A 25,457-nucleotide genomic window follows, 5' to 3' on the forward strand; every position below is an offset into this window, starting at 1 on the left:
AAAATGTAATATAACATAAGATGTTGAGAATTGTGAGGATTGATAAAATATTAAATGAAGAGAAAAGGACATAAGAGAGTAGAAGCAGAATCCTACAAAGAAGCGAACTAGATAGGTGATTCATAAAGACATATTAAATGAAGAGAAAAGAACATAAGAGAGTAGAAGCAGAATCCTACAAAGAAGCGAACTAGATAGGTGATCCATAAAGACATTCAGGTTTAGTTAATTTAGTGACAAGAGAGAGGCAAAAAGCTAATTTGGTAAAAGAATTAATTTTCTTAATAAAAAATTAATTCAGCCAAATAACTAGACTCAAAAAAAATTGGCCCCTCTACATCACTAAAAGTGGATTGATAACTTGAAATCTCTATTCCAAGCAAGTGTGCCAAACTATATAACTGGATAACACAGCCGAAGTTTACTTTTTTTGGTTTTATACTTTCAATGAGATACCCATTTTAATTTTTGTAAGAACAAATATTGCCATTTTAAGTATTTATAAGAACAAGCTTCTGTAAAGAATCAGGAACCCTTTACATGTAATTTAAGAGTAAAACTAGTGGGATTATTTTTCTTCTTTTATGAAATTGCCAAACAATTTGTTTTACTTAAATTCATCATCGAAGAATAACAGATTCATATACCAATTCTCAACCGCCTTGCTGACCATGAGACTCAAGTAAATATACGAGTCCAGTCAGCTCTCTTGAATGATGGTAGAGCACTGTCTATATAAGAATTTGCCTTTCTCAAAAGATTCAGTTTGTCAAAATTAAGATCAGTACAGGACTAAGGGTGCGCTATATCACCCATACTCAATTGGAGATTACCACTGCATTCATCAATTGTAACTGCCTGCTTTTGGTTACATAGCAGCTTCAAAATTAAGCCAAAGAAGCAACATTAATATCAAGCAATCATTTTTTGTTTAAATCATACTTCTACTAACAGAATTGAATAGTTGTTCAGCTGAATTGATAAATACCAATAAAGACTGATTAATACAGCTAAAGTATTAATTATAACATCTTAAAAATTTCAAATTGGTGACTGCTATAATTTTTATCATGTCTAAATTTATATTATCAATGATATACACAATAATCATTCAGAGCTCGGTAGTGGTACTATGTGTCACTCAAACGGCACTTTTATATTAGAACAATAATATGATGTTTCTATAGTTATTTTAAAATATATCCCACTACCATTTATCTAATTTTAAACTATAACAAACGTACAATGTTACAAGCCAGAAAACTATGAATTTTATTTTGTAAGAAAGATTATCTATAAGATTACAATTATAATTAGAATCACAATAGAATTATGCAATTGGTTACATGAATTTCCCTGATGAATGCTTTCAGAGTAATATATGATAGCTTGTAATTTGAAACTGGGATGATCTGATGTTCACCCAAGCAGTCCAAATCCAAACCTTTCATTAAAATGGAAGTGAATTTCTAATTTTTCTGAAATAAAGAAATGCATGGAGTACTGTAAAAATATCGTTAAAACAGGCTTGTTAAGAGTTACAATTTTTATATCTGACTTTCTTGTTTGGTTTTAATAAACCATTTACAATGTTTGTAAATTAACAGTTCAACGGATAAAAAGATCTCCCTATTAGTCTTGTTATATATAAAAAATAATGGTATAATAAATAGATTTCATTAGGATAAATGTTTCAAGATCAAATCCCGATCAGGCATGGCACTTTTCATTTGGTATAAAATTTTCATTTCGTATTCCCATCCATAATTTCATTTTTAGGCGCTAAAAATTTATTGATAAATTAATCACCATAAAAAAAGTTCAATGATTTCATAATTTACAAAACTTTTTACAATTATTTTCAAATCAAAAAATCATACTACAAACTAAAAGAAAAGAACTGTGCATACCAGATTTCCCAGTATCATTTTCTAGCAATTAGTTATTTAAAATGCAAATTACAATAATGATTTATTAACTAACACATTAATACTTTCATACACATAAACTCACCTCAGATTCTTCGATCTGAATATCTCCTACTTCTTTTATTCTGTTTAACAATAATTCACCCAAAGTCTTTTTAACATTTAATCTTACTGGTTCAGGTTTTGAACTATCTTCTGATGATTTGGTTGGGTTACTGGGTTCAGCTTTTTTAATTTCTGGTTTCTTATTTAATACATTTTTAGAATCGTCCTTTGTACTACTTGTTCTTCTCTGAAAAAATATGTAAAAAATATTGCTTATATGAAAATTTTGATTACTGGAAAATGCAAAATTAATTATATGTTTCTACTATAAAAACTGAAATAATGAAAAACTTTTTTCAACTCTACCATGTGCTACTGAATGAATATGAAGATATGAGGAAAAAAAATCAAATATCTTAAAATCAGAGTAACATCAATTTTACCTTGCAACTCCTTACTTTATTAAGCTCATACCTATCTCATTTTATCTGCATGAACCGACTTCCATTTACTTTTAATGCAATAACAATTAAGTTGTAAATAAATATTATCTAAGAAGTACAATAATGAGATAAAAGACTGAATATAATAAGATACTGAAAGTTTCAGAATATCTGGTGAACCCTAATTCAATTAAGGTCTGTAGGATGCTCCAATCCTAATTTGTGTAACAATGGTGTACATTAAGCAATGTTAAATGTCTAAACTGCCTTTCCAGAATCTATTAATAGAATCAAACTCCAAAGATGTTTGTAATATGTAGGCACTAATAAAATATAACTTGTATGAATGGCTGCTGACTATCTAGAGAAATTAAGAAATTGCCATTTCATAATTTTTTAAGACAATTTTTGTGATGATTGAAACACTGAATCAAGAAGACTATAAGTTTAATTTTTAATATGTGTCATGTAAATATTACAATAATGCTGAAAAATGAAATTTAAGAAATATAAAAAATTGATTTAAATCAATAAAAGAAATAAATTGTTTACTATAAATGCTAATTATGACTATATCGAGTCAAGAATACAATATGGAGACAATTTTTATAATGTTAATAAACTATTTGCTGTAATTTAACTCAGTAGGGATATATGTTAAATAAATCAGTTATAACACTACCTTATTTCAGATAAAAACCTTTTCCAACAGTCCTGAATTACATAAATGAAGTCTTATGGTAGTTTAGCCCATTAAAAAAAGGCTGGATTAAACAGTTTTAATTTTTAAATAGTTATAAGAATCAGTTGGACTTCCATTTTTGTATTTATTTTTTTATGTTCTCCTCTCCTATTTTTAAGTCTTTCAATAAATTTCTATTAATTTCAGACAATTTTACTTCCAGATCATTCTTTTATTTAAAATGACATCTATCTTTTGTTTGTTTGTTAATTTAATTTATAAAAAAATGCAAATTATTATTCTGTAATTCTATTGCTATTATTATATAACTTTTTGACAGTAAATTATTTAAATATAAATTATTCTCAGACGTAATTTAATTGTTTGCTTTCTATAGGATATTTACTAGCAGTAACAAATTTCATAGCAATAGATAAATTTATCTCACTTTACAGTAATAATAATCTGAAGCCTATTTTTAATTTCTTTAAACAAAACAAGTTTACTACAGTACAGCAATAAAATTACATTCTACTATAAACGCTAAATATTTATTCAACTGATAAATAATTGTTTATAATGAATTTGATTAGAAACAAACAAGCATATTGAATAAAAAATGTCATATTACATGTTTATAGACCTGAAACTGCACAATCAATTTAAATAATATTTTATCTTCCTTATTTTCTATACAACATATTAATAACCTGTTAAACAACTTTTAAATAGTGATATAAATATTTTACTAAGTACAGTAAAATAGCATGTACTCATAAAGTACACAACCTAATCTCTAACAATTCTCTCATAATAAAATAATTTTTATTTTAAAAGTATTATTTAAACTGAATAATGGAATTCTGAATTATAATCGAAATACTGTTAATATCCATAAGATGCTAATCAAATTTCATTCTGCAAAGAAAAGCTATTTTACTAATTTAAAAAAAAAAATACATTTATCGTACTTGTTTCTTAGAAGGTTGAGTTACTTTGGGAGAAGGTGTTATAACGGCTGGAATATTTGATTGCACTTGTTTTTTCTGGGCTACATTAGTTTTCTTTGAAGAATCAACAATTTCCACTCCAGATTCTTTTTTTGTACTTTGATTCTTTTCCTGGGTAGTAGTATCTGGTTGTCCTTCTACTTTAGGAATTGGTTGTCCTTTCTGATTCACAGGCTGTAAAATATTAAATCCTCTGTCAAATAATAATTTAGTCAATTTATCATACTAACATATGTAAATTAATTCAACTGATTTATTAAGAAATTGATTCACACAGAGTTATCTATTCTAGTATTACTTTCTTGTAATTCTGTATACACAAATTTTGATAATACTGTATTATTAATCTTTTTTGAATTTTTCAAAATGTTCTAGAAAAACTAATAATTGATTCCCATTTTCCAAGATGGTTGCCAACAAACTATACAGATAATATGTGATTCTCTGGTTTTTGAATCCTGCTTATTTATAACAGTTTATGTACACATTTCACACCAGGTGAAATAATAATACTCTTGTACAATTATACTTACTAAAAGAATATATAATAAAATCTACCTTCTTTAACCTATTTCTTTATCATCTGTGCCTGATAACTAGATGAGAAAATTGAAAAGGGTTGATTACATTACGGAAAAAATACATTTACCTTAAAAAATTGTAAATGTAAAAAAAATTCATTTACAGGAAAAGTACATTTTAAATGAAAATATACATTTACAAAAAAGTACTTTATAATACTAAATAAAAATTTAAATACTGTAAAGCGTGTCCATAAAAACGAGGTACATATAAAAAAATAGTTACAATGTCTAAGTACAGCAAGAGCACACGGATCTGCTCACTAGTGCTACACAGTTAAGCAGATGCCTGTTTAGGTTACCTTAATTCTTTGGGTTGAGAGGGTATGTGTAATACATAGGTAAACGCTCAGAAGTGTATTTTTGAGATTCATGGTAAATTTTAAATGAAGGCTCAACTGTGAAATTCTCAATGCCAGCAATCTTATCTGAACTCTAAAATTGTTTAATAACATCGTAGTAAACGATTTATAAAAATTTATTTTATTTTACGTAATGAAGAAAAAACAAACAAAATTAATTAGTAAGGCACAAAAATTGAGATATACATAATATTAAAATCAAAACAAATGTTTAGAGGAAACCTTAATAAAACCATTCATAAACTATCAAGGTTCTTGAAAAACATAAGATAAATATAAATAAAAAATTTATTGATCATATGCATAGGCGAATCATACACTGAATTTAACAAACAAGTCACTAATCAAAAATATTGTAAAACAAAATTTAATTAAAACTTTATAAAAAAAAAATTATATCAGAGTACGTAGATTTAATTATCACAACTATTAATTCAATACATTGTAAGTACGTGAAGTAGGAGCTATAAGTAGGTGTAGATAAAAAAAATTTTAATTTTTAGTTTAGATACATCTATAAAAATTACACAGGTGATTCAAAATTGTTCAGCAATATTTTGGGATCTAATCTGATAATTAATAAAACAAAAACATTTCTATAAATATGCCCAGAAATGCTTTATTTTCAAGTTATGGCTAACAAAATATTTTTCCCTGATTTTTGGTCCAAGTCTAAAATGAAGTCAAACTAATAATTATGACAACCAAATTTTATGGATTTATGTTTTCTGACCTTAAAACAATATCTGAAGTAGTTTTGGAAAAATTATTGCAAAGCTTAAAAAAATTCTATTTTAAAGAATACAATTTTTTTTTACCATAAACCTCTTTTAGATCTACTGTAAATTAGCCTTTTATAAATTACGTTAACAAATAAAAATTTTTAACAAAATTTTATAGATAATCAAATTATTCAAATATTAATGTAAATACATTTCATGTTAATTCAAAACAAAACTGACTAAAAATATTACAATTTGAAAGAGAACAAAAATCTTTTTATATTAAAATCCCAAATCAGCTCCCATAGAATTGCCTTTTGGTTTCTATTCACAATATGGGCTATTGAGAATAGATACTCAAAATAAAATTATGCTTTTGAAAATTATTATGAAAAGTTTTATCAAAGTTATTTGATAAAAAAAGGAAAAATATACAACTATAATTAATGAATTCTGATTGCAATAAAAACTAACAATACCATTTTAGGCCAAAATTACTGTAAATATTGATAAGAAACAACCAAATTAAAAATATGTTTTATTTAAGTGGAATAAACAAAATTACTTCTAAGCAACTATGTGACACTGTTGGGCAGGGGTTTAGGGAGGCTGATAGTTGTGTACTTCAGATGTTATAAAAACAAATGGGTATCTGAAGGATAGAAATGATTAAAAAATCATTCCTGAAATGAGGTTATAGTTCCTGTAAGTATTGAAGACACCAACTGATGGTTGTTATTAACTGTACAATAACAAATTAAGGCTGGCTAAATGTTACACTTTGAATACCACATAGCTAAAAATAATGTAAACTACAACCATACGTTTTCCCTCATTCTTGTTCTTTCACAATGTAATATGATATCCATCATTTGGAGTAAATGTTTAGGAGATAATATATTTCCTTACATGGGAACTAGAATCACTTAAGTAGAGGTTACCAGTTAGTTATAGCAGAATCTTTGGTCCAGGAATCGTAGGATAATTATTTTATATAACAGGTAATAAATGGAATAAAAAAAGTAGATATATAAATACTAACACAAATTATAATAAAGAAGAATATATCAAAATAAGTATGTTATTAAAAGAAACACACAATAAAAGAATTTCTCAGTCAGGGTAGATTCAAAGCCTCATTAATCACCAATGATCATTCATCTTCATGGTACAGACATATTTCAAACTATTCAACAAATCCTGTATAGGTACATCTGGTCTAAAATTATTTAATTATAAAAATTTAATGACGATTTAGATGGTCTAATCATAGTGTAACAGGAGATGAAATTTTTTTAGTAAATGTAGATGCCGTAGTAAATTCTAATTCCTTTTCTCAGAAAACTGTTATAAATACTGAAAAATTCAGAGCAATATATAACATGCTTTTTTAGGTTTGACATAAATTTTCTTTGTTAATGCCAATAAAAAAAAAACAGAACTATTGAAAAATTTGTAGAGAATTTAATTTTGAGAAAATTTATGAAATTTGTAATAAGTACAGGATAAATTTTTTAGAAATCCACTTTTACTGAAAACCAAAGATAAAAAAAAATATCTAAAAGCGAGTAAAAAAAATCCTTTATAGAACATCTTACTACCTAATAAAATATTAACATTTTTTTAAGTTTTTTTTCTAAGCCAATGTCATTACATCAGGTTAGCTGAAATCCAAATGAAATCTTTCACTTGAAGTAGAGCACTTGATTAGAATAGGTTATTAAGATTGTGGGAGAACTACTATTCTCCTGAGAGAATAGGTTCTACAAAACATAACCTATTCTATTTGTGAAAATAATGGAAAAAGTTCGTATAAACATATATTCTAAAATGCTTCGTTTGTGAGTTATGGCTAGTGAAAGATTTTGCTTGGATTTCAGCCACCCTGGTGAAATGTGATTGTACTGAAATAGGTCTCACATCATATCTGCAGCAGTTTTTGAGAAATCTGAAGTGATATCCAATAAATTGGGGTAAAAAACGATTGTTTTTTATGTTTGACCCAAACTTTGTTAAATGGTTAATAAATACATAAAACTTTTAAACAAAACCTGTAAAAAATTTTAATTCTGAATAAAATGGTGTAAGATAAATTGAATAAAACAAATAAAAGTTTGAAAAAATCAAATTTTATTTAGAAACAGTACACTACACCGAAGTGTATTATACATAATAGTTTACTATAAACATTTAAAAATGAGCCTGCCATTTTCAAAACATGCTTCTGCTCCTTTATTTTAGTTCTTTAGAGCTCTCCTTATAAGTTACGTAGCGGCATCAATAATGCAGACTATTAATTCTTCATGAGAATGTATTTTTATTTTGTATACAATATTTTTAACTCATCCCCTGATGCAAAAATCTAAAGGTGTTAGATCAAGCGATCTTGGTGGGCAGGATTGTAAACCTCCACAACCAATCCATTTCTCAGGGAAATAATGATTTAAGTGAGTGGAAATAGCACAAGAGAAGTGAGGTGTGTCATGATGCTGGAAGTATACTTGTCTTGGTGCTAGAGGAACATCTTCAAGTAGCTGCAGCAATTCTCTGAAGAAAGTGCAAGCAGACCTTAGAATTTAAGCGGCCATGCTAAATTAGTTTTGAATGTTGCCTTCAATCGTTTCATTAGGATTTACTTTGGCCCATATATGCTCATTGGGTAAGTTGATACCAACTCAAGAGAAATTTGCCTTGTCAGAAAACAAAACATACTTGTATAGTTGTCGATCTGTATTCCATCAGTTGCTGAACTCAAGGTAAAGCAGGCTGTCTCCTGGGTGCAGAAGTTGTACTGGTTGTTTATAATAAAGAAAAATTTGTTTAAGTGACCTCTAAACCATCAAATGCAAAACTCCAATCTGCTTAAAAAGATGGCATGTATTGACCCCTGGACTGCATCGATAATAATTTCATCAATAACCAGTGTCATGCTGGACAGATCATTTCAACTGGTACAAATACTAGGAAGAGAACCTGCTTCCTGAAAAGTGCGACAAGCCATGCTAATTATTTTGGGGTTTGGAAAACATATTTCATTTTCCACTGCAGCAGCTGTAGCATTACCATCACACACACCTAAAATGAATGCCATATCAGCATATTCCTATGTTGTATGTAAGTACTCATTACTTCAAGGGCAAACAAATCACGTTCAGACTAAAATTCACAGAAAATCTTCACTAATAACAGCACAGTTCAATGTACCCAATATATTTAATGTACATTACAGAATGATTTAAACATTAACACAGTATTGCGTGTTGTTGATCAGCTATTGCTGCTTTATTGCTAACGTTGAAATAATTTTTCAAATAATTTATTGTACTCTGTAAAAATTATTATCTAAGTAATTTTTATTTGTTGTATTTTTATTTTACAATTGCTGTGTAATTTCCAGACAAATGTTGTTATGTACTGTTTCTAAATAAAATTTGTATTTTTCTTTTTTTTTTGTTAACTATTTTAAGTAATTTTTCTAACTTTTCTTTGTTTTATTTACCTTATTTTACACCATTTTGTCAAGAATTGAATTCTCTACATGTTTTGTTTGAAAATTCTATGTGTTTATTACCAATTTAACAAAGTTATTGTATGCCAAACATAAAAAACAGGGTTTTTTACCCCAATCTATTTTCCCCTTAAATTTCTCAAAAACTATTGCAGATATAGCTTTGATACCTATTTTATTCAATTTTTCAGGTCAAAAACCATAAGAAATCCTTAATTCTGCCCTTCAATTAACATCTTAAAAATTTCAGTATGACCTCATTTAACCGAGGTAGCTGAAATCTGTGCGAAATCTTTCACTAGCTGTAACTTGCAAACGAAGCACTTTAGGACATATGTTTATATGAACTTTTTCCATTATTTTCATGAGTGCAATAGGTTACAAAAAGTTCTAGGTTACACCTCTGTCTGTGTGTGTGTGTGTGTGTGTGTGTGTGTGTGTGTGTATAAAAAAACTAAGAAAAAACAATTCTTTTGTTATTGTATTTGTCCATATGCACTAATATCTCAATTCAATTAGACATCATATTTCATGACATCAAATTTTGTACTCTTGCTGGTAAATGGTTTTTATACTTTAGTCTTTGATACACACACACACACACACACACACACACACACACACACACACACACACAAACTTTTTTTTTAAATAAAGAATTAAAATTTTTAATAAACACTTCTTTGCATTATTTAAATACCTGAGATCTTGGTTGTATTAGAACAATTCGGCTTTGTTTGGTAGTTGGTACTTTAGTAGAGAGGATTATATGTTTAGTTCCAGGTTTTGCAGTTAGTACAGTTTGTTTTAAATTTGTTGCTCCAGGTGCTTTTTGTTGGATCTTGGGGTTAGTTTGTGGGGCAGGTCTTACTGGCGCTGGCTTTGGCTGACTGTAGAACTTTGAGGTAGGCAACTGACCAGGCCTGACTATTTCATATGTAGGATGATTTTTCAACCAACTGATCAAATTAGAAGCAAGTGGAGCATTAGGACCTGAAAAAAATTTATTTATTATAACACCAGTAATAATAATTCCTAATAAAAGATCTTATTTCGTATTTATCAATCAATCCAGAATTTTCTGAATTTATCTACTAACTGATTTGAGGAATACCATCTTCACAAACATTTCATTGAATTTCTTCTCTGAAATGTAAGTATTATTAAAATATACATGCTGATATAGTTTGAACATGGAAAGCTGAAATCAGTGCAGTATATTGTCAATTGGCTTATGCTGAAATGAAAACAGCAACCTCAGTTTAAAAAAAATAATTTTAAATTAACAATAGAATATAAATTAGTAATTATTCATTCATAAAGCCGTTTCATTCCGTAATAATCATATCTTTCAAAAAGGACATTACTAAATTAAAAGTGCATCACAATATTTTATTAAATTTTATTTGCATATTTATGAAAACAGGAATGATATTCTACTACTTTACATCAACAGATTCTGATGTAAAGGTTTCAGCTATTTAATTCAATGTAATAAAAAATTCATAATGCTTAATCTGTCTCTGTGAAGCTAATTGAAGAGGTTTAGTTGCATCCCAGAACAACACGTAGGCTACGATTTGTATTCTGAATTTTCTCCTATTTTTCAGTTAAGTTTGATGCAGCTAAAATTCATACTTACAAACAGCAAACCAGTATTCAGTATATTTGAGCTCTAACATTGGTAAAATAAGTTAACTTATCAAATTTTCACAAAAAACCCAATGAAACCAGGTCTTTTGAAAGTATTTTGAAGTGCCACTAAAAATATAATTTGAGTGTTTTATCACTTCCTTTATTATTTTGTATATCTGGAATGGTAATTAATTAATTAATGTAAATGAAGCATCTATCTATATCTTCATTAATGTTTCAGAACAAAAAAAGGATCTTCAGTTTGGCCCTTAGTAGTTTCAAGTTCTCTCTAAAAATTAAGAAGAGGTTCACTGTTATCAATCCTCCAAGTTTTTCCACTTGATATGATTATTTGAGTGTTCTATGTTGATATGTAGTAATATTAAAAATAAGTATGATGATCATTCAATAATTAAAGAGATAACTGGCAACAGAAAAACTATTTAATAGAATAAATTGAAAACGGCTAATGTTTGGAACCCCTGACAGAAAATATCAGCTGGTTGAAAAGAATTTCCATTATTTTAATTTCTGCTGTTTATATCAAAGTGTCAGCTTTGCTTGAGAAAAGTACTGTGGAAGAAAAGCGTGTGCTGTGATATTATTTTCTAAGGCATGTGTAAGACTGGCCTAAATTCACTCATGGATGCTATAATGGTTGAGCCATAATTGCATTAACTGTGCAATTTTTTATAAGTGGATTGAACAGTTTAAATTGGGTAGAACAGGTGCCACCAATTTTCATCATTGCGTAAGACTGATATTTTCAATGGATGCTTTGCAAAATCCTATTCATGATCTTATTCCTGAGGAAAACACATAAATTCTGGGAAATTGCTGAAATTTTTAGCGCAAGCATCGGCACTATCTATTCCATTATTCATGATAAACTGACTTACCACAAGCAAAATATGTTCAAGGTGGATTCTAAGACAGTCAACTCAAAATCACAAAGATACCTGAATTCATATTTATACCAAGCTTAAACAACAGTTTTTAGTGGAAGCTTTTTTAGATTGGAAAATAATTTGTGATGAAACTTGGATCCATCATTTTGAGCCAGAACCCAAACATCTGAGTATGTAATAGAAACATCCAAGTTCATCTACTAGGAAAAAATTCAAAATGTAAGTGTAAAGTTATGCAAAAAGTGTTTTGGGGCTATAAAGATCCAATTTATTGCAATTATTTGGAAGAATAATATAGGACAACCAACAGTGAGTACTTTTGTCACATGCTAGAAGATTAAAGGAACACCAATGGGGAGGAAATGTCCTGCTTTTCTCTCAAATACTAATTCTTCTGCACGGTAATACCCATCCCTGATACCGCTTATCAGACATGGAAACCTATTCAGAAGTTATATTGGGAGTTGTTGCCACATCTCTCTTACATTTATGATCTCACATCATCAGTTTTTTTGTCCTCTCTAAGAGATTTTACATATATATCTGTGGTTTGAGTGATGGTGTCTTGGCCTTTCATCTGGAGATTACAGGTTTGAATCCTGGTCAGGCAGGCATTTTCACATGCTAAAAATTGCCATTTCATTTCATCCTCTGAAGCAATATGACGGTCCCAAGGCTTAAAAAAAAGGTTGACAACAATGAGCAGGTCAAGATTGGCTCAGACACAAAGTGAACAATTCTTTACTACTGGAATGAGAAAGCTTACAGAAAGAGGGACAAGTTCATTAAAGTAGATGGAGATTATGTTGAAAAGTAATATTATTTTCACTATCACTGAATAAATAATTTTTCTACAGTCATTTATCTCTTTTTTGAGGGTCATTCAGTGACCCTCACAGAAATTCCTATGTCTACTAGTACTTGGTACAAAAATTGCAGTATTATACATAACCAAGATGATCTTTTAAAACATTTAGACTCTATTTTCTGTCCTTATGAATTCAATCATCTTATTTCATTTAGTCAGACAAAAAGCTCAAAAAAATTAATGCTCTTGGAAAACTATTTTTGTTTTATTGGAAGAAAAAAGCATTTTAGAAAAATTTATTTTCTAGGCATTCTGCTCTTGAAACTGTTGCACACAGTTTATCATAAATCACAAACAGTCAGTATCTAGATATGGAATAAATTCCAACTATGATAAAACTTTAAAAATTCATTCCTTTCCAGAATATCACTTACTAATAATGCTTTTGTCACAACAGCAATTTCTTAGAATCAACATGCACATGGATATCAACTTGGATGAATTATTTATAACATAATGTTACAAGAGAGTGTTACCAAAAGTATATATAGATTATTAATATATTTAATATATCAACTCATAAAATCAAATTCAATTTTCAGTATAATTAATAATAATTATGAAACTGCAGTTAAGCAACTGAAATTAATATTATTTTTTATTTATATAACTTTTAGCCAAAAGAGATTTGTATTAACTTCTTCCAGTTGATTACAACTACACAACTCACATTCTAATAGAAGATTTCTACACCACTGAGCAGATGCAGATTACTCTGCAGAGCAGATTACTTGCTTTTCTATGAATGGTTTTCTCAATACTGACATTTTTTTTTAGATAAGTCATCTGAAGTAATTTACTGTTAAGTAATTTATTATTTATGATTCTGCTAAATTCTATGTGCTCTATATTTTGGTAGATTACTTTTTCAAGTATTTCCAGACAATGTTTTTAGGCATCATAAGAGTTATAAAATAAAATGCACAATAACTTACATAAAAATAAATATAATAAACATGTAAAAAAAAAAATCAAAATATCAGTTTAATAAGTAAATATGTTAATAAGTTTGCAAATTACACATCGGAATATAATGGTTTTAACTGTGAGTATAAATTTAAGAAAAAAATCACACATTATAAATAACTCTATCCTCATGAAGAAAAAAATAACAATAAAAAACTTTTTATTTTTTAATGTCAAAAAAGTTATTTATACAGCAACGGATAATTGTGCATTTCTAGAAAATTAGTAAAATTTTCTAGAAATTACTTTTTCATAACCCACAGCTGTGCAGATATGAGCAGTGTCAACTTACAGGTATAGATATATCAACTACATAATATACAACTATACAGATATTTTTAAGATGAGAGAATCATATTTTTAGGATCAAGGCACACAATGTTTAAAATTAATGCATATAGATATAACTTTGAAAACTGTTTGGTAATGAAAAGTTACAGAACATACATATTTTGTAATAGGTAATATTTAAATGTGCCCATGTCAAATAGCCTCTAACTTCATTATTAGTGAATCACAGCAGTGAAAAATACAGACCTGCTAATAACCGTGCTGTCTTTCTTTCAAAAACAATAACTCTTGTATCTCCTACAGTCTTTCCAGAGTTATCACCTTTTTCTTTATTAATCATCTCTAATGATTCTTCACCATGTTTTACAATACAATCATCGCTGCAATAAATACTTTCAATCTGCGCTGGCTTTTTACAAACAATGCAACTGATATTACCACTGAAACATAAAGATAACATTTTTATTTAAGTAGAATTGTACTAAAACTAAGAAAAAGGATGATAGCAAAGATTTAACTGTTTTAATAAGCAAGTTCAATCTATCAAATCACATTTTTTTTTAATCATGTGCTGCAGATAAACTACACTCCCTCATATTAACATTCACTAGTTATCAAGTAATTTTCACCCTACATAAGAGAAAGGAGGCTTAGGACACTACAGATCAGATTGAACATTGGAATGTACATGAACAGAATGGAATATATATAATTTTAGCATAAACATCACATAAATCATACAAGATTAAGGAAAAAAACAAAACAAATGTAATAACATCCTGATTTAAATGAAGTATATGAAAAACGTACTACCAACCATTTTTTGAACACTAATGATAATATATTTTGCATCGATTTTAAGAACACAGGACATTTCTCAATTAGAAAATATCACAATTAAAGAAGTAATGAAATAAGGTAAAATAATAAACATCATCCAAAAACAGGCTATGAATAATTTTTAAAACAATATTTAACAAATTTATATTAATAAACTATGTTTTTCATAATTATTACACTTACTACATTTTTAAATTCTGACAAAATTATTTTATTTCTACTGATGCATAGTATTTAAATTACAAAATATTAGTTTCTGTCTTCCCTAAAAAATACACAAATGCTGATATATACATGTATTTTTTGAACCCCAACCACCAAAGTGCACTGGTATTATTAAGTACACCAAAAGTTCATTATTTCTATTCAAAGAGAGTGTCAAAATTATAAATTAAATGACTCTAAAAAAATAAAATGTTTTCTACTGAACTTATACTTTAGGAAATAAATTAATATCTATAAAAATAAATGTTCAATATTTTGAAAATATTACAGGATCAGTTCTGATAGTAACTTGAAACCCCAAAAATTTGTCAAATAACCTTCACTTCAAAAATTTCTTGGGATAAAATAATTTAAAAGTTGAGAATATTTGAATTTCAAAATTAATAACTAGTTCATTACTATTCATTCACCATGAATGTGAAAAATGTATGCCTTCCAAAAACAAGGAGGATGAATTTAGTTTTTAATTAGTACTTTGTTTCAAAAGTTATTTTGTTAACTATTTAAAAACACACCAGACAGTAAAGAAAAATAAATAACAATAAAAATTAATTTCTATAACTGAATTAACCAATAACAATTTCAGTGATATTTAATTGAATTTAATTTGCAGTTAATAAATTGAATGTACTTTCTCTTTGTTAATCTCTATATTTTTTTTTTTTTTTTTTTACAAATTAATTGAAAAACGTTCAGTAAATAACCTGACAGTGACAAAATTATGAAAGAAATCCTTAGTATGTCTTTAATATTAAAACAAGCAATGCAAAAGCTGTTAATTGCATGAACAAAATAAGGAAAACCTAACAAAGATTTCAAGTCATGCTACTTAAAATTTTAAACAAATTTGCAAAATCCTGATAAAAGAATAATGTCATAAAATTAGAATTACAATGACTATAATAATGTGGGAGTGGAAGAAGGATCAGCATTTAAAATAACATTTTTAAATCTTCTATGAGTTCATAATAATTTATTTTAAGAACCAACAACAGAAAAAATCAAGTTTAGGGTTCAGACCTATGGAAGCAAAATTTAATCTGTATATGCAATAAAATCATCTTTATAGGTACAGTGCTGTTTCTATGCATGCATATAGTGCCTTTCATTTAAATTGTAACTTCTTTGTTACACATAGGTGTAACAGTAATTAAAACAAACCTTTCTTTTAAACCTACAGCTGAACAAGTTAATATAATATTAACAAACCACAAATTTAGATATAGTGTTCATTAAAATTCACACGTTATCAGATGAAATAAAAAAGTAAAAAAAAAAATTATAAAATAATAATTATAACCTTGACAAACTATAAACACTGAAAAAGGAGCTGCATAGCAATTCTGAAAAGATTTTCATTAAGTACATTTAATTGATTAAACTTTATCACCACTTTACTTCGGTAATTTGGAGTTAATAGAAGGCATGTCAGGACTGGTACCCTGATACATGACAAGATTAACAACCTTGACTGCGCAAGCAGTTTCTAGTAATGTGATATAAATTAATCAAAACCCTTCATATCAGTAAGTCATGTTATTTTTATCATAGAGAAATCTGATTCCATATTCAAATTAAATTACAAATGTGACATGTAAGTCTTAAGACACACACTTGCTTGTAAAGAGTGAAACATGGAAGGGTTTACCTTTCAAGATAAAAATCACATTTACAACTTGTGCAAGTGAACACTCATACAGGCAATGGCATCATTTTAAGTAGATTCTGATAAATTAAGAAGCTATTTTCTAAGCAACATTGGTCATCATTTGTAAAAAGAACTAAACACAGTAAAATCTTGCATTTGAATACTTCTATAATAATTCCTAGATTGAAGCTGTTATAAAGAGAAATTTGAATGGTTGTTGGTGAAATAGTTTTTAGCCTATAAATTAACAATATTGTCATGATTTTCGAACACTGTAATTCTACCACCATTATTTTATTTTAGTTTATTCTTTTTTTCTTCATATACACATTAATGAGTCCATATTAGAGTCACATAACTGGATATCTAAATGAACAAATTTACAACTTGTTTTGAACATTTCATAAGAATTTTCAAATTATTTTTTTTAATTTCTGTATGTACAGGTATTTTTTTTTTTTTTTTTACTTACCCAAACAAAACATATACAACTAACATAATTTTCACGTTTCTTTGTTAAAATTTTTATCCATGATGATTGACATATGTTTTTAAAAATTATGTGTTTAATAAGTAGTTTAAAATAATTATCTTATTTATTTCATGTCTTCATTTAAGGAGATATAAATGCTTTAAGTGTTGTATTTCTATTTCTTCTTTTTTTTAAATTATTTGCAGGTACTTAAGTCAACTGTTCTACATTAGGTGTTTAAAATTTTTTGACTGTTTTTCTCTTTTGAAATTCTCATACAAGACCCATCATTCATGCAGCAAATAATGGATATAATATCATTCCTCCCAAAAGATTTTTTTTGTGGGTGCAAAATTAAAGTGTTGTCATTAGCACCCAAACACGATACTAACAAATAAAAATTAAATTTAAAATATTAACCCAAATATTACACAAAAGTAATATAAAAACACGCAATAGATATAAAATTCCCATGCCGTATGCTAAAGCCAAATTAAAACCACAGTTAAATTCAATAGTTAAAATTAACTTATAACAAAAATACCATCTATCATACACCAAATGGCATAAATAGATGAAAAAGAAGATTGTATGAGTAATTAAATCTTTGAATCTATATGTATGGCCTTAAGAAACTGTGACAGTTTATAACATACCTAAAATATTTCTGATGTTAGCCCCAAATTTAAATTTCTAACACACTGCTGCATAACAGACACAGTCCACTAAAATATGGTGTACCATCAGTTGGCAGTCACAGTGAACACAAATGGGTGCATCATTTTGAGTTATCAGATATTATGATCGAGCCTAGTGCGCCCTATTCGCAAATGGCAAATAATAACCTCCTCACAACAGTTATTACTACATGAAGACCTCCAGGGTGACGTATAGAACAATGATATGAGTTCCTCATTAAAGTTAGTTCTTATCCAGTACTGACTGGTTAGTAAGGTAGATGTTATGTACCATAGTTATGTTATTGACAGAAGCTACGACAGAATCTTGGTTGAAATTAATTTTTTTTTTTATATATATATCATACACAGTATAAAATTAACAAATTTACATAGGGTCTTGAAGGATGTTTAATAAATCCAGAAAACTTTCACACTGTGAATAAAATTCATTCCCAACCATGAATAATGATCAATTTTTCAAAAAGAAAAATAAGGATCTTTATTTTACTTACACATACAATTTTTCAAATAAGAGACTTATAAAGCATAATCTTAATCCATTATTTCTGCAATATGAGATTGTTAGTAGACAATATAGACACCACACAGGGTAGGGGTAGCATGTTCTGATGAATTTACTTAAAATATTTTTCCTTTATATGTTTATGAACTGTAGTGAAATATATCGCAGGCAAAAAATGTAAACAAAAAAAGGATTAATAAAAAAAGAGTAAAAACTGTAATGTGATATCAAAGTATCACCACATTCTGTTCATGTGGCGATTTTTTTTTACATGAAAAAAATTATAAAACAAAAAAAATTATACCTCATAAAATTGCAAGCAGTCTTTTTACACACAAATTTTACAAAATTGTTTAGCATATGTTAATTAAAAAAAAAAAAAAAAATCTGACATTTCATCCCAAAAAGAAAAAAGCTCTGCTACAATTAATTAAAACCGTTAAATACAAAAAATAACAGCACATGTTTCAATAAATAATCACCGAGTAATATCATTTTGTACACAGATTATTTCAATCCAAACTACATATCAATTAAAGTATACAATTAAATAAAATAATTCTGAAAATTTCAAATTGTAATTTGATGTGCTTAAAGCACAAATAAATAGAATTGAGATATCCTCTTTTTCATGAATGAATTTTGTATGCCTCCTCTTTAACCCATATTCATTGAATCTCATGCAAAATTATTAATTAATTATGAAACATCATTTATAAACATCCTACATGTGCCCCATTAATCTATAAATGGAACTCCTTAAAAACGTGCAACCTAGTAAAACTTATAAATTTTGCTTCTTTTGCCAACAGTGATAATGAAACTAATAAACCTGATAACAAAGAGTCAATTCTGCTATTTAAGTGTTGTAGCCTGCATGGTTCCCTTTTTAGATTTATGCTATTGTCATTTATTACTCTTAAAATACAATCAGTTCAAAATGAAAACAGTTCAAATTCTGAGATTGTCCACATTCTTACTTTTAATACTTGCAATTTATAACTTCAGAATCCCAATACATCGATGATTAAAGATACTTATTCCCAACTTCTGAAAAAGTTGTAGCTAAAATATTGAAACATCCATAAATAAAAATAAAATTCTATAGTTTTGTTACCTTTCACAAAAATTTCACTATTAATGACTGATGAATCTGACTATAATTATTATTGCAGTAAACAGAGAATGCAGAACATGGTTTAAAAATGAATTATATATTTTATTGCTTGCTTGAAGTATTCAAAAAATAATGTCAAAATAAAATAAACTGCATGCAAAATGTAGTAGAAAGGTAAAGATCAAAGAAATATTACACAGAGATGAGACCTACCGTAATATTTTTGACAAAATGCTTAGTTATACTGGTATAACAACAGTTTATACCATAAATCATGTGCACTGGACTGTGTTTATGGTCAGAATCTATCGCATGAACTCCACTAAAGAAAAACTCAATATTCCTAAATTCTCTAAATATTCCTTAATTCTTTCCTAACAAAGGACCATTTCCCAAAATTCTTAACAAGTTATTATAAATATAATATAAATAACATGGTAATATCATGAACCCTTCATATTATTAAAAAATACACATCTTTATAAATTTATCGTTTTGGTTAAGTACTCAGTGCACTTATATAAAAAAAAATTGAAGTTTTAAACATTTATTATGGATAAACAAATTTTGGAGATTAATGAAAAGATCAGGCCTACTTCATTGCTGCATGGTTTAGAAATTGCTATTGCAGCATAATAAAACTTAACGCTAAAATTATTAATGGTAAAAAATATCTTAAAAGTAACTGAAAAACATAATTTGAATGGAACTGAAACATCCACTTCAGTGAGGCCCTTCATATGGGAGTATCAAAAGTTTACAGTTCCGCATTAAACATTTTTTCTTACTTGGATGCTACAAGACTTCACTTCATGGTAGAATTTTGCCTTAATTTGAAAATTTAACTCTAAATCAACTAACACAATGCATATCATGTAATATTACTGATAAAACTAATAACACATACAAAAAAATATCCAATTTATTAATCACTAACAAAACATTTTTATTTTACACATACATTATTTTTTTTTAACCTTCTATATACTATGCAGTAAAAAAAAGAAACAATATAAAACCACTATCAGTGTTTCTTCTTTAAGGTGTGCAGTTTAAAAGCATTAACTTCACTGTTAGAAGGTTCCTTTTTTTGTTTCATATCCTTATGTACTTCACTTGTCTAATCCACCTCACAATATGAAAACAAAATTACTTATCTGTTTAAAAAAACTAGTTACTAATATTTTTTTCTTCAGTGTTAAAGATCATAATACAAAATACCATCTTCTAATGGAAACTTCCAGCTTTCTTTCAATGAGTAGAAACATCAGTGAATAAATAATCACAAAGAAATGGTGGACAATCAACAGTAACAAAAACATGCAAAACAATAAACACGGAAACATAATAGAGAGAAACCAGATTGGAACAGTTTACATAATATGATTTAAAAATTGGCCATCATAATTTTCAGAACGATTTAAATTAAATAAGGCCATTCTCAAAAATAATTCAGCTAACTGTAACAAAAGAAGAAAGCCATAATTAAAAATATGAGTTATAAAACAAGCATAGAGTAGGATGCAAGAGAAAAGGTTTATTTTTTACTCGAGATTATTAATAAACTGAATAAAAACATGAAACAAGGAAATACAAATATCTCTAGTATCACCAAGATTTCAATATCAGATGACATTGGTTACAACAAAAATAAGACAAAAAGTGAACATATTTTCTGGTATGTATTTATAAATATATATATATATATATATATATATATATATATACATATATATAGGCACAATTATGAGTGCAATCAAAATATATACTACTTAGAAAAGGTGTTGAACAATTAAGCAATCATTTTAAGCATTTAGAGTAAGTGCTTACGTAACTGAAATCCAAATAACTGAAAGTTATTTTATGCTAATTATAAATAACTAGATGGGGAAAACATGGTTTTTATTTCATATAATTATTATCAAAGGTATTTAAATACTTACAAGTATTTTTTACAAAATAAGGGTCATGGGGTCTCAAAAAAAAACGCAGGTATTTTTTGAAAAGCTGAAAAAATAAAATTGCACTAAATCAATGGCTAAACAAAACTGACAGATACTTTGACCATAATAAGGTTAACTGTATAACAAAATTCAGAAAAACTGTTTAACACTTCAAGTGCATTTACACATTCAAGTAGGACATGCCTTTAAGATTAATAACATCAAACACATCTGAGTGGCAGTATTAAAGAAAAACCACTGTAAGATTATTCTATTTCAGGTTTTTCATAAAAATAAGTTACAAATGAGTAACCCAAATAAAATTCTGTGATGTTAAATAAGGTTAAGGTAATTGATTTTAGTTTGCAGCAGATATATATCTGAAAAGATTTTAGCATCACTTAAAAACTTCCTTTAAGTAAAATTTTATTTCAACACAATTCACATACAGTAATCTACATTATTATATGTGTTAACACTAATGAAAAACAAAACGTACACAGGCTTAGAAGCAGTCTTTTCAAAATGGAATTTTAAAGTAGTCTGTTTCGTTTGAGAGGGAGATTTCATTTCTTTCAATTGTTTGCTTTCATTAGGATTTCCTTTGGCTTCTGATGAAGGTTTTTGAACCTGATTCTTTGGGGTTATCTTTTCAGCAGAAACTTCAACAGTTTTTGTTTCTGAAACCTTCTTTTTGCAGTTAGGACAATTCCATTCAATTCCTTGTTCTTCTATTTGCTTTCCTGCAACAAAAAATGACACTGTAATTTCACATGAACGTGTAAATTACACATGGTAGACAAAAAAAGTATACACGGTAAATAATAGAATACATCACCTAGATAATATGGTCTTTTAGAGTGAAGCTATATGAGCCAGTCTAAAACGCAGTTGAAAGTATAGTTAACTTTGTTTCGACTTTAATAAAGTCGCAAGTGTAGTTTAGCTAATACAGTTTAAAAGCTTATAAAAAGCATATTAACAGAAAGGATAATTTTTTGGAAAAAATAAAGCTGCTAATAATGTCAAATTTTTCAAGTATAAAAAAGAACTGTAGGTAAGTCAAAAACTTAAAAATGTAACAGTAATGGTGGTATTCAATAGGAAAAAATACAGGTAAGTTATAGCAGGGTTCTATGTAAAACTAACTGCAACAACATTACACAACCTGATGTGTAATGTTATTTGATATTAATATGTATATGTTTGATATTCTGCAATATCTAAAATTTAACTAGAACTTCATACTAAATTAAAGGGTGTGAAATAAGGTTAAACACCAATGATTAAACATGATTAGCCATGTTTAATAAACCATCTCTGTAGATCACTGAAGAGTTAAAAAACCAGTTGAGCTTATCTTCAATGAATATTGTTTGGATCATAGCAATTTCTATGATGCAAACAGTATTATTTAAACTATATTTAAAATTTAGGTAAAAAAATTAATAGGCTACAAAATGATAAGACAGATTAAAGCATCCGAGTAAGTTAACAAGATTGAGAATGTTAATACTGGGTAGAATGTTTCTCAGGTAAAATTGTTTAGATAAAGCACAATTTTTAATTAAGATTCACAGTACCTGATAAAAAAAACAATAAATAAATAAAGGTAGAAACAAACATTCTTTATAAACACAATAAGTAATAGGCAGAGTGAATGAACACAACTGGCACAAATAAGTAGTTTATTGTAAATTAGCTGGAAAAGGATAAAAGGTTTTTAAATTATTAACTGAATACATTAACACCTTTTCACCTACTTGTTTGAAGCAGAAAACACTTTCAATTTCGTGATATCATGCAAAAAAAAAATTTACGTAGACAGTGATTTGTCTTGCTACTCAAACATTTACTGAAAATATTCTACAGGAAAAATACATAAATATTTTTTTACTAATTTAGGTTTTGAAATTATTTTAATAATGTTAATTCATTAACACTCTCATAATATTAAATACTAATAAAACTTATGTATATGAATTTTTGTGTGTTACTGGTTACACTGATTTATTATTATGCTGTTAAATAATTAGTTAAAAACTGACGCTTTCATTATGTATGCGCACATAATTTGTACAATTAGTACTTTGTGATGGTCTAGGTTTAGATTTTGATTTATTACTATTAATTTGATATGTATTTCTTCCAATTATGCATTTTTCATGACAAAAACAATACGCTAGACAAAGAGAACACTGTGTTTACTACATAAAATTTTAACTAATAATAAATTAGTTCTAAAAATGGCTCTACGGTAGAGCACACATGCGATACTGATTTTTTTAATATGAAATACTTATATAATTTAATTAATCCAGATACAATGTTTTGAATGTTATGAAAAAAGTAGCATAAATAGAGAGAAAGCTAATACAGTTTTAAACTGCTTACACAATAAATAAGTATACATCCTAACTGTGATACACTTAAATGCTATTTAAATTGTGTTGTCAAAGGCATAATTATTTTAAGCAATATATCAACCATTTTGGAGAGAAGTAAACCTATTATTTGGAAGATTACAGTTTGTGTTTTGCAATATGTTCAAATAGGTATAGTGAGTAGTCTTGTTTTCTTCTTAGGAGTAACTTGAAGGATTGAAGAGTAAGATAATGGATGCTGATAAATTACTGCTTATGGTAAATTTCATGAATTACTTTCATCTAGCTATGTGGTATAGATGGTAAAAAATGACATAACATAATTTATTTATAAATTTTGAAGATAAATTTGACACAATTTTGTTGAATAATGTGATTCGTAAATGTATTCTTTATTTATTTTTGTTCAATTTAAATAAATGGACTGCAATTATGGCCATTAGCCAATGATAAATTATAAACAGCTTATAGTTCCAACTATAAATAAAGATATTTATCTCCAGAGAAAATAAGTTTAGTTAAGCAATTTTGATTGCTCACAGTTGGCATTTGTTAGGCTCACTGTCCACATTATAAGGTAATATTATAATTATTTTAAATTCTGAAAAACGTGTAACTGCAACAAATGTACAGGCAATTGAAAATTAATTATGGGAGCGAGTCATGTGTCAAAATTTATACTGCTGTTCCTATTTGAAAATTACTCTTAAGTTGTGGACATTAAATATCTTGTTATTGTTCCCAAGATGTACATGCTGTTACACATTTTTAATTGAAGATGAAATGAGGCATTATTTCAAAGCAGCTAAACTTATTGTTAAATGATTACTTAAAAAGAGAAAATTTTCAAGAACTGTTTAAAGAATACTGAAGATCTAGAAATTGATGTATGTTTGTTTTGAAATGCCTGTCATTTCCATTTTACATCAACATTTCCTATTTTGATTTCATTACGTACACTTAGTGTATTAAAAAAAAATGAATTACTGTAAATCATGACAAGGAATGATATTTATTGTTATAAACTATTTACCTAATAAAATTAAACTTTTTGTTGTGGAATTTGTAGGATTTTGTCTATTAATATATGTTTTTAAATGTATAAGTTTTACCCGTTTAAGCTAAATGTAAACAAAAACATATTTTATTCAGACTGACATACTTCTATACTTAAAAGCCTACATTATATAAATGGAATAGATTTCCTACACTTTCAGTCAAGAAAGAAGCTGTCCAATGCCCCCAGATTTGTATTGAAGATGAAGATTGGAAAAAAATTTGATTAGGGAACCAATAAAAATATACGAGAAATTAATAAATTGAAAAGGGAAGGGTGGTTTAAGTCTGTATTCATACACAAAAATAATTATATGAAATAATACTGATAATATGAACTGATACTGATTATATTAATTATAGTAGGATAAAAAGGTTTAAAAAAAACTAGTAAACAAATTCAATAATTTTATTAAGAATTTATAGATACATTTTTTTATAATTTTCACAAAAAACCAATTTGTTAATTGAACTGGGTACACAACATTATTTAAACAAGTTTAATTTTTTGAATTTCATTTTGGGCAAACAGGGAATAAATAGTAAGCAACATATTTTTATGCTGGCACAACTTCTTGGGGATTAACAAAAAAAGCCATTAATGATTACTTTATCAAAAT

At 27.4% G+C, this 25,457-nt stretch overlaps 1 protein-coding gene across 4 annotated transcripts in view; it reads right to left on the reverse strand.

The window, feature by feature from the left end:
* Positions 1-25,457, reverse strand: part of pps (protein partner of snf) — a 208,876-nt gene that overhangs the window by 22,846 nt on the left and 160,573 nt on the right. For all 4 annotated transcript variants that reach the window (XM_075373576.1, XM_075373568.1, XM_075373551.1 and 1 more), the window contains 5 exons: positions 21,897-22,140; positions 14,196-14,389; positions 9,982-10,274; positions 4,070-4,282; positions 2,014-2,220 (listed from right to left, as the gene is read on the reverse strand). In XM_075373576.1, coding sequence (XP_075229691.1) covers positions 2,014-2,220; positions 4,070-4,282; positions 9,982-10,274; positions 14,196-14,389; positions 21,897-22,140 — 1,151 coding nt within the window. The remainder of the gene's footprint in view (positions 1-2,013; positions 2,221-4,069; positions 4,283-9,981; positions 10,275-14,195; positions 14,390-21,896; positions 22,141-25,457) is intronic.

The sequence above is a fragment of the Lycorma delicatula genome, chromosome 1, assembly GCF_047948215.1.
Source record: "Lycorma delicatula isolate Av1 chromosome 1, ASM4794821v1, whole genome shotgun sequence".
Lineage (NCBI taxonomy): Eukaryota > Metazoa > Arthropoda > Insecta > Hemiptera > Fulgoridae > Lycorma > Lycorma delicatula.